This window comes from Thunnus maccoyii, chromosome 7 (genome assembly GCF_910596095.1).
Source record: "Thunnus maccoyii chromosome 7, fThuMac1.1, whole genome shotgun sequence".
NCBI classification, from domain to species: Eukaryota; Metazoa; Chordata; class Actinopteri; order Scombriformes; family Scombridae; genus Thunnus; species Thunnus maccoyii.
Genome location: NC_056539.1, coordinates 16,866,374 through 16,877,645, shown reverse-complemented (window position 1 = coordinate 16,877,645; position 11,272 = coordinate 16,866,374). Strand labels below are relative to the sequence as shown.

At 39.2% G+C, this 11,272-nt stretch overlaps 1 protein-coding gene across 2 annotated transcripts; it reads left to right on the top strand.

Moving 5' to 3' along the window:
- The first annotated feature begins 579 nt into the window (after positions 1–579).
- On the top strand, positions 580–10,031 carry timm44 (translocase of inner mitochondrial membrane 44 homolog (yeast)). 2 transcript variants are annotated; one of them, XM_042415928.1, is made up of 13 exons: positions 580–687; positions 1,183–1,287; positions 2,837–3,040; positions 3,149–3,229; positions 3,360–3,509; positions 3,679–3,815; positions 4,297–4,382; positions 5,531–5,623; positions 5,756–5,880; positions 6,181–6,231; positions 6,434–6,523; positions 7,207–7,317; positions 8,121–10,031. In XM_042415928.1, the coding sequence occupies exons 1-13, from the start codon at positions 658–660 to the stop codon at positions 8,238–8,240; spliced, it is 1,383 nt and encodes a 460-aa protein (XP_042271862.1). In that variant the 5' UTR covers positions 580–657; the 3' UTR covers positions 8,241–10,031. The 2 variants fall into 2 exon arrangements, with proteins under 2 accessions (XP_042271862.1, XP_042271863.1); XM_042415929.1 differs by lacking the exon at positions 580–687 and adding an exon at positions 787–940.
- The last annotated feature ends 1,241 nt before the right edge of the window (positions 10,032–11,272 follow it).

The window sequence follows — 11,272 nt, the reverse complement described above, 5'->3', positions numbered from 1 at the left end:
TAGTGGACTGTTCAGTGAGTGGTGGAGATCAACTTAGATTTGACAATCATAAGTAATACACATAGTAATACACATAATACTGCCTCACTTGAAGATTATCACATACACTCACAAACTGAGGATTAAATCACACAATAAAGCCCACTGGTTTATTTACATTGTGGTCCTCTGAAGGGGGGTGTAGGGAGTGTAGGGTTAGGGTGGCGTAAATTAATTTGTGCAAGGTCCCTATTCTGAGAGACCATTTGAGCTATTTCTTCATCTTAAAATTTCTCAGCTTCAATGAGTCAGCAATACTGGAAGTTTATTCCATATATAAAAAGCTATTTTTGTCCATTTAACTCGAATCTAAAAATAAAATTTGTTGAGCTGCCTCTTGATGCATAGTTAAGATTTGTCTCTGAAGCAACTAAAGTAAACTTAAGCTTTCTTGTGACTTATGCACTTACAGTTAATTAGGGTTTCATAAAATTTGATGTCGACCCTTTTACTTTATCAGTGCAGCGAGGCACACTTATGAACAACATGTGATAAATGTACAAAAGTAGAACTTTGGGTAAATTATGCTATTCTGATGGTCACATTGGGTGCGCAGGACCCTCCCACGTGCACACGGAAGGTCACCACCGGAAGAAGGTCACAGGCACTACATTCAAGATGGCTACCCCGTTGTGTCAGTGTTACCAGGTGAGTTCTCTGGACGTTTTTTGTTAAATATCAACATTTAAACACCACTGAATAATAAGTGGGCAAATTTAAACGGTGTTTTTGAACTGCATGGTCTACTACTAATGACAAATGCAGGACCTCTTTCTGACCACGCTGCTTACGCAGCTTTGGCTAGCTAAGTTAAAGCTAGCTCTCTAAGTAAGATATGGAGCTGGTGTTTGGACTATGAAGCGCAGGACGAAATCTTTTCCCAAGTAAAATGACAACTTGGGTAGCTACGTGTTTTGACTTTTTACTATGCCTTATAATGAAAGACGTTTGAATATCGATCTTAACGCAATCACTTACTTGCAATTACTCTTCCAACACCAATGACATGTTATTCTCTCTGCAACGATACGTCTTCCTTAAGTAGTTATTTCTCAGTGAAATGCTCAAGTGTCAACTTTTCAGTTGTTTCTAGCATATTCCCTGAGTGTTTATTAAATTTTGAGTTTGTGTGCCTGTCTCCAGAAATGTGTAAGAAGAGGCTTGGTGGCATTGCCTTCCTCCTACCTGCTGCTGCACAACAGACCAAATGTCTACAGGATATGGGGGTTCCTCACAAGCTCTTCACAGGTATGAACATCTGACACAAGCTGCGTTACTGCCATATCTTTCTCTCTCTCTGGATATTCTGAAGCTGTTCTTTGGAGGCTAGTTGTCAGTATCAGCCTTCCTCTGTGGGGAAGTTTCCTCATGTTATTTAGGGCTGCAACTAACGATTATTTTAAGTATCAATTAATCTGTCAATTAAGATCTTGATTAGTTGTTTGGTCCATTAAATGATCACCTTTTCCCAAAGGCCAAAGATATTCAGTTTGATGTCATAGAAGACTACAGAAACCAGAAAATATTCACATTTGAGAATTTATAATCGGAGAATTTTTACCATTTAAGATTAAATGATCATCAAAATAGTTGGCGATTAATCTAATAGTTGGCAACTAATCGATTATTCAACTAATTGTTGCAGCTCTACTTTCACTTGCTTGAAAAAGAGAGAGTTAAAGTTATGAAAAAATTAAATTTGATTTCTAAAAATAAAATTTAATTTGGTCAATCACACAAGAAGTTTCATCTCTGGCATCGTGTGTGCATGCATGTGTTTGTGTGTGCATGCATGTGTGCATGCAGGTGTGCAGTGAGAAATAAAGCATGAGAAAGCCCCAGCCTATATACTGCTATACAGCTGGGGAGCAGGAGATGTGTTTCTGTGTCTATGTGTGTGTGTGTGTGTGTGTGTGTGTGTCTGTCATAGGCTACTTTCAGGGACAAATTTAGACTAAAGACCAGTTAATTGGGGACATAGCTGTTGTCCCCAATTGGGAAAAAGCAGATTTTTGGGTCAGTGTTTAAGGTTATGGTTAGGGTAAGCCTCCAGGAAATGAATATAAGTCTACATAATGTCCTCAAAAGTGACTTAGGTCAATGTGTGTCTGTGTGCGTGTGGTGAGATGTGAGAAATAAAGTGCGAGAAAGCTGAAACCTATATACTGCTATACAGCTGGAGGACAGGAGGTGTGTGTGTGTGTGTGTGTGTGTGTGTGTGTGTGTGTGTGTGTGTGTGTGTGTGTGTGTGTGTGTGTGTGTGTGTGTGTGTGTGTGTGAGAGAGAGAGAAAGAGAGTGGAGGGGTGTGCGTGGGATCATATTTGCTGCGTGCCACTCTACCATTGAATTCAAGTCAATATGCTTTCTTGGCATGAAATATAATTTTAATATTATTACACAATATTATAATATTTTTATAGGATTTCATTAGTTATTTTTGTTTTGTTGTAATGTTTGTTATTCATGATGATTTGGCAATATTTACTGTATATTTCTCTGCATAAACAACCCATAATTACTACCATGTCAAATTTGACCCATGCAGATATAACTTTTTTTATTTTTTATAGGTATTTAAGAAAAAAAAAGAAAAATTATCAAAATGTGTTTTATTGTATTCAGTAGGCCATTGTAGAGGATGTAATGAAGCTGTGTTTTGATCAGAAAAAATTAAAAGTATGTTTCACACATCTGAACTTGAAAATGGGTCAAATCTGACCCTAACACAATAGGAGAGTTGGTTGCTTGGTTGCTCTAAATCCATATTGTGTGGTGTTTCTGTTTCATACCAACAAGGTGCCTCAGGCAGCCCTTCTGCAGGTGAGGTATTTATCAGGGGAGAGAGGCGGTGGCAGAAAAGGTTTCCTGGGGGAGTTTCTGGACAACTTGAAGACGGAGCTAAACAAGAACAAGGAAATGAAAGAAAACATCAAGAAGTTCCGAGAAGAGGCCAAAAAACTTGAGGAGTCAGAAGCATTGAAACAAGCTCGAAGAAAATATGTTAGTATTTGGCCACACTCACAGGATTTGTGACTATCAATGTCATAAAAAATGGTAAATGGATGTGATGCGTTTTTAAATCTAATAACCCTTCTGTCTCTTTCCAAGAAAACAATTGAGTCTGAAACAGTGAAGACCTCCGAGGTTCTCAAGAAGAAGTTAGGGAACCTCTCAGAGACGGTTAAAGAGGTAAATGTGATTGGTACCTCATTCAGATGCAGCCTTTCTTTTGATTGTCATATGATAGATATGCTGTTAAAGTTGGTGCATCCACCCTTACGAAGTGTATTTGTGTGTGTGTGTGTGTGTGTGTGAACAGGGGCTAGAGGAGGTCACTCGTACAGAAATTGGGAAGAAAATCAAGGAGGGAATGGAGGAGGCAGCCAGAACAGCTAAGACCTCAGCAGAGAGCGTTTCAAAGAGTGGAGAGAAGTTTGGGAAGACTGGTGCGTTCAGAGCAATATCACAGGTATGGAGTCACTGCAATCACTATTTTTGAAATACATTTCTGTATTCAAAAATTTAAGCTGCAGTCTTTTGTTTCTTCTAAATAAAGTAAAGAGTCCTGAAAGTGATGTATCTGAACACTAGAATTTATTTGTTAATTTCTTGTCTCTTACCTGTTTGTCTGTTTTCAGGGCATGGAGAGTGTAAAGAAAGAGATAGATGACCTGGGCCACACTGGCCCATACAGACCTCCTGCCAGACTCAGGAAGAGGAGTGAGTTCTCCTCCAAGGGGGCAGTGGATGACAACAAGGTCTTCGAAGCCAATGAGTACGTGAGTGCCCACTGATTTGCCCTGATACTGAGAGGGGCACGCTTCTCAGGTTCAGAGATAGCTTGCACCATATTGCCTCATACAGTCTAATCAATATACTTAAACATACAGTAAATGAAAATCACAGCTGAAAAACTGTGAGAGCCGTCATCAGGTAGCAGACACTGGCTTAAACCATTTGAAGTTTTTAACACAGTGTTATTTCTGGACCAGGAAGCAGGAAATGTGTTATTGTCTCCCACCCAACACATCACAGTTTGCAGAGAGAAGCTGTTAGACTGTTGTCTAATGTTAACCCTTGCTGACTGGTCATCCTGTGTTTTGGAATAGGAGTAGGTTCTGTCTGTAATACAGCCATGTTTTCCTTTCAGTTTTAATATTGTTAAATATGATGATCAGCTTGAGTGCTGCATGTCAACAGTGACACCCTGTTTCCTTCAGCCTTCTGTTTGAAGCTGTACTTTGTGTGTTCTTCAGGGAAGCTATGGGTATGGTGCTCCACAAGGACTCAAAGTGGTACCAGCAGTGGAAAGACTTCAAAGACAACAATGTGGTCTTCAACAGTAAGGACCAGCTGACCTCTCTGTCTTTCTGTCTCTCTGCATCCATGGCTGTTCCCACATATTATCCACATATTATGATATGCAGGAACCATTTTAAGTTTCACTTACAGATACTTGTTTATTTTGCTACTGCAGTGATCCAGCCATAAACTTGGATAACCAGCAGTTTTCCAGAGCATATAAGTAATATGAAGTCCAAGATAACTAGTAAATATCAAAAAAAGTGGGAAAAAAGTCATAAATAGAAAGGGGAAACTTTCAATTTATTAGCTGAGTGGTGAATAAGTTAAACACCATGATGGGCCAAATAAACTGGCAGGAACCCATCTTATTTAGGGTGTCCTGGGATGCTGGTATTGATGAGGGTTTTACACAGTTTTGGTGAGATAAATTAAGCTATAACAAAGTGACTATACTGGTAAGATAAATTTGTGCCTGGTCCTGGATGGAGAACACCCTGGGTTGTTGGGTTGAAGAGGAGAGTCTGTGAAATCGAGGCTCTAGAAATTTACATTTCTGTGCTGATTTTGTTGATATTATGCACATTATTTAGGGAAATGATGTTAATGATAAATAATGTTTGGACAGGTAAAAAAAAAAAGAACTGACTTTATAGTTAAGACATTATGCAAAATCAGCTGTGCAAAGTTTGACGATAATTGTGGCATAATCAGCACTTACTCTACACATAATATGAGGGTTGGGCAAGAGGACCAATACATTGGCTATTAGTTAAATTTGTATTAGATATTAACTATTCTATTAGTGTTAGCTAAAGAAGTTTGTATGTATTAGTGTTTTTGTGTGAGTGGACTGAAGAGATGTGAGTGTGCGTTAACATTTATTTATAAGAACATGTATCTGAAATATACTGCACCATGATTCATCCAGCAGCGATGCACAGCAGCCTGAGCCTCAGTTTTTAGGCTTTTCATGTTGTCTAACCAGCAGGCCCTGTGGGAATTCATACTCTTGACAGGAAAAATGATGTCTCACCTCTGTATATGTACTCACTGTGAGTTTGTAAGGACAGGGCTTATGTGAGAGAATTATTATTATTTTTATCTCAACCTCAGTGGGTCTGTAGAGGATATGGAGGCTTCAGGTTTCAACCTAAAATCTGACTCTAATTCTCATGTTTGTTGCAGGGTTCTTTGAAATGAAGATGAAGTACGATGAGAGTGACAACGCTTTCATCAGAGCGTCTCGCGCCGTCACTGATAAGATGACTGACCTCATAGGTGAGTTAGCTCAGGTCTAATAGTCTGCGTTACTCATACTGAGAGGTCAAGCCACAACAGAGAAGATACAAGAACCCTGTTGTCACTGTGTGCTTTTCTTTATATATGTGTTTCCTGTCCACATGTATTTAGGTGGACTGTTTTCTAAGACTGAGATGTCCGAGGTACTAACAGAGATTTTGAAGGTGGACCCATCCTTTGACAAAGACTCTTTTCTCAAGCAGTGTGAGCGAGACATCATCCCCAATATACTGGAGGTATGTTTAAATGCAAACAACGCTGATACCTGCCTCTGTGTATTAGTTTGATCATTTAGTCCATTTGAGAGAGGAACAGATGAAGTATAGACAGAAGCCAGAGCATGTTCCTGTCAAGAAAGATTTTATTTTTATAACACTGTTGAAATAAAATCTCTACAAATGTACTGTATCTAAATACATACGTATAAGTACATATATATGTTATGTTAATAGCGTATGTTAGTAGGTCTTGAATTTACCCTTTTAAATGTATCCAAGAAGTTTTTGTAAGTTGGTGTTTGTTCTGTATCCATGCAGGCTATGATCAGAGGGGAGCTGGAAGTACTCAAGGACTGGTGTTATGAAGCGGTACGACCTTCTTCACACAGACACTCTGCACTTTGAATGTGGAAATACAGATACCATAGACTTGTTTTGATATTGACGTGCAGACAATAGTTAGACTGCTCACATAGCGCTGTAGTACCTTGATTAATATTAATGCATATATTGCCTTCCTCATTAAATGTTTGGTCACAATATTATATTCTTCTCCATTTTGGGTGTGTAGACATACAGCCAGCTGGCACACCCAATTCAGCAAGCCAAGGCCATGGGACTTCAGTTCCACTCTAAGATCTTGGACATTGACAATATTGATGTAAGTACTTTGGACTACACTACGCAAGATTAATATTCAAGCCGTGCATGTTGCCTCCCCTAAGTTTTTGTTAAAATCCCATTAGTGCACTAAGTTAAGTTGGTTGGCTTTTAGCCTCATGCCAATAGCTTGTAATCTAAATTACACTAACTGGTTGCAATAATTTTCACAAACCAAATTTATTAAAATAAGTTGTCATGAACAACTGAATTTTATTTAAAAATTAAATCATGAATCAATGGATTTTACTTGTTTTAGACACTTGCTTTTTTCCCCACATGTGAATACATCAATACTAACAGGCAGCCAGTTAGGAGCCTTTTTTAATACATTGCAATTGTTTTGCTTTGATTTGAAGTGCTTGTGGTCAGAGTGTGTATGGTAATCTGATGTGACAAACTTTGCAAATATGCCAAATCAAAAGTCTGTATACAACCAAGGCATGCTAATGTCAGCGCTGTCAAATTTCATGACAAAATTACAGCCAAATTTCACTGGTGATCATACATTTTAAACTTTCTGTAGTCCTTGTTATTCCTTGCCGTATTTTTGTCTGTATTAACTATAACCTGTTTAATTTTTAAATATACTCTTGAGCCATGACAAGGTTCTATAATATTTGAATGCTATTTAAAAATCAGATTTGTTGGGTCAATAATGTATATATGTATCCTCTTCTCCAGCTGGCCATGGGGAAGATGATGGACCAGGGTCCCGTACTGATTATTACCTTCCAGGCTCAGTTAGTCATGGTAATCCGAAACACCAAAGGAGAGGTGGTGGAGGGTGATCCTGTAAGTTACACACATGTGAACAGATACACATTATACCGCCAAGAGAACCGGTCTTTCATTTCTTAGAATTTGTCAGATGATTTTACATAAAGAATGTCTTTGTGTGGCACCTTGTCGTAAACACAAATGTGGGAGAATGTCAGTGAGTCGATGGAGCCTCTATTGACTCTTATTATTTATATCCAGGGCCCTAAAAAAGGTTTATTAGTTGTAAATTAGCCATATTGTCCACTCAGGGAAACTCAGGGACAACTGTGATTGGTAAAGTGGTCAAGGTGTCCCCTCAGTACCATGCAATTGGCATCTGCCCCTGTGTTCAATGTGAAAAGACTAACGTCTAGACATCAAATGACAGACACTGCCCCTGTGGAGTAGTTTGTGTCTCCTATGCCTAGTTTCTCTTTGTTACTTCATTTCCCCCTTTCAAAGTTCCTTGGTTTTAGTTAAGACATTAACTGGGCTCAGCTAACTCAAAAAGAATGTGAGCAGTCACTTTGTGTGGCTTATAGAAATCATTCTCACTAGTTCATTGCCTGTAAACTGTCTCAGAAAGTTAATTCTCAATTCAAGTATGAAAACAATAGAAAACAATACTGCCAAAGCATCAAAATACAATTTGTCCACATGTTTGGACAGTACAAAACTGATCAGGCTAACATAGCCACAACATACACACTTATATTTAGTGTTCTTAGAATCATATTTTAAGTGTGTATTTCTCCTCTATTTTTTACATTGATTAAGAATGATTAAAAAGAATTGAACACTTATGAATAAGTGCATCCGTCTGTTTTCCCTGCTAGGAAAAAGTGCTCAGGATGATGTACGTGTGGGCGCTGTGTCGAGACCAGGAGGAGCTTAACCCATACGCTGCCTGGAGACTACTTGACATCTCCGCCTCTAGCACCGAACAGATCCTCTAAGACTCTTTGATACTCACAAAACACACTCACCCAGGGAGAGAACATACTGTACTCGTACAGGCCCTGGAGCCGGCCGGGAAGAAAGAGGGGGAGAGGAAAGCACACAGAGATGAGGCACAGACAAGTGGGGCATGGGCTCACTTCACTACAGATTGAAGAGCAGCCTAAATGCTAGGTGCCTCACTGTCTTTATTTATTTTTTTAATACACTTGCTTTTGGTTCAGTCACCACGGTCCTAAATTTTAGTTATTTTTGACCTTCCTCTGGTTCACACTAGGGGGCAGTAGACTACCAACAACTCATCCGCTGTACTTTCTACAAAGCCTGCATGGTTGTCCTTTTGTGAAATCTGTATGGTGCAGGACACCCATTGTTAGCATTAAGGGATGAATTAAGTTATTTAACGTAGGTCCAGCTCTTTTATCAAAAGAAACAAGAAGATATGTGGAAATCAAGGGAGTAGTTTTGCATCAATTTCTTTTGAATCACAGATTTTTCTGCCTCTTTCCTCTGTCGATCAGTCCCTCATACTCTCTTCCCCTCTGAGGTACTGTTATCTGGTGGTTGGTGGTGTTGTGGCCCATCAGTGCTCTCCTTGATCCTTGTTTGTATGATAATCACGAAATGTAATTGTAAAACTGTGAGAAAGTCTATATTTATTATGAAAAATAAAGATGACCCCTGTTTTTCACAATAGTAGGCATTTTTGAAAATACATTTCTATCAAATATTTTTTACTTCCAACCTGCTAATGGTTAAGCTTGCCCTTAGATCTTGAGGCTATCGTGATTTCTTCTAGGGCAGATCCTAATTATTTTTTTAGATTAAATCCTCGACTAGGATTTAAGTGTTTGCTGTATTATTTCCTTTGGGAAAAATGCTACTTCTGAGTGATTTTCTTACAGTGAAATGACCAGAGCAGAGCTAGAGCACTCATTTGCTTTGAGTGATTTTTAGCTGCCTATGCACAGCAAACCTGATTGTAGTGAGGTACACACAAAATTATTTGATGGACTTCGATCACTTTTTTAGTCTGGGGGATGCACAGAAACACAAAAATCTGTTTGTTTGTTTTTTTTCATTTTCTGTCTCCCAGACCTAATTGGATTTAAATTAGATTTAATTTAACCTCAGCGTGCCTTCAGCTTTTAGTCTAGACATCAACACTAACCCCTAACTCTGCCATCAAGCTGTTCTGTTCACTGTTTTCTGATGATGTATCCTTTGACCTTCAGTGTTTTGGAGGGTAATATCAGTCACCACTACATTTGTGCAATGTGCCATGTCGTTGCCCTACACACCAGGGCCATATGGCCTACAATCAACAACCAAAACCCCCTCGTGAAAGGTGACCATTTCACCAAATCTCACCAGTGTGTCCAGGATGATAGAGATAGGGGTCACTTCTGCACACTGTCAGCATGTCTATATGTCTTTAAAGAAAGACCTCTCCAATGAATGTTTCCATTGACAAGTAATTTGGACACATAACACAGGGATAATTAGACCTAATTGCTACATTTCAAGCACAAGTTGATGTACAAGGCTATCTTTTGTAAAGATTTCTTTCATGTTTACTGTGTGTTAGCGAACCACGCACCTCTTATTTGTTGCAGACAATAATTTATATAAAGTCAAAAAATGTAGATTGCAAACAAAGCTGCGTCTCATTGAGCCTTTTATTCTTGTCAAACCAACAGGGAATTCCATAGTAATGTTCTGTCTTTGCATTTTGCCATTTTCTGCTGTGTAAGATGTCATCACCCCAATTAAAATTTCTAAATTGCAATCAGCCTGATAACTGTATTTTTGAACACTTGTTTTGGTCTGTTTTAAAATGTTATGTCATTTCAAATCTTCAAAAATGGCACACAGGGCTTGATTCCCCTTGGAGAGTCTCTGCTTTTCACTCAGGCCATGTGCTTCACTTACAATGTGACTGAGATGATATTGGGTACAGGGAGCAGATGAAAGAGTGCGGTCACACGACAGTAGTTCCCCGTCTGTGGCAGCAGTCAGACAGCTCAGTACAGATGGGGGGATGCAGAGCAGCATGCAGTATTGCATGCATTTGGACTGGCCTGCTCTCATATGGCAGGATTGATTACAGTGGCCTTGGGTGAGAAGGTGGTGGGTGGCTTATAACCAAGCCTGCATGTTATGTATGCCTGCATGTGTACTGGATGTCTGTCTGTACATGTGGACCAACACCTCCACATCCACAAGGCTGTCCTGGATGATGGATCCTCTCTGTCGCTGAGCTCTGCTGAGGTTGCAGCTCCCCAATGTGGTGCTCATCGCTCAGGATGCAGCCCCACAACTCACAACACACTGCTCTCCACACACAGGTATTCAGAGCAGCCACCCTGGAGAATTCACTGCAGGAGACTGGTGAGCTGGGTCTGTTCAGAGACCTACTGACCAAGAGAAGATCTGACACACATGTGTCTGTGTGTACCACAGCTGTTCACACTGACTTGATTTTAGAGTCATTTACATACCTTCCAAGCATTATTATAATGAACTTGCAAATTCTTTAAATTTGCTCGCTGAAGATAATCCATCACAGTGACTAATCACCGTTAGTATTTGTTAAAGAGACAGTATTTTATTGCCTGGTAATACAGTCTTCACAGGTTGATTTTCATAACATGGAGTCTTGAACTGCAATTGTAAACTGAAACCAATGGATGCCTAGCAGGTAGAAAATCAATTTATGAAGCTACAGGTTGGAAAATGGTTGGTAGTGATGTAAAGTTTGTTAATGAAATAAAAAGTGGAGTCTAACAAACTAGTATGGTCCTTTGAATTTCCACCCTCCTGAATAATTTCCAGATTTAAACCAAACTTTGACGTCCAGGCTCATTTTATCGCTAAACCTTCATACTGTAGTATGTGTAATTTTAAACGTTCTCCAACCTCAGCACTAAAAAGATCTAAAGCTTATCCCAGAAATAGCCAAAATGTAAAATGTTTTCAAAAGGACCCACAGAAATACTTTCTCTATGAAGGTTTTTCCCCATCTTACTGA

Excerpts from the sequence above, each read along its gene's own strand:
- timm44 (XM_042415928.1), top strand. The coding sequence starts at position 658 with ATGGCTACCCCGTTGTGTCAGTGTTACCAG. Across the intron at positions 688-1,182 it reads CGTTGTGTCAGTGTTACCAG|AAATGTGTAAGAAGAGGCTT; the intron begins GTGAGTTCTCTG and ends GCCTGTCTCCAG. Across the intron at positions 4,383-5,530 it reads CAACAATGTGGTCTTCAACA|GGTTCTTTGAAATGAAGATG; the intron begins GTAAGGACCAGC and ends TGTTTGTTGCAG.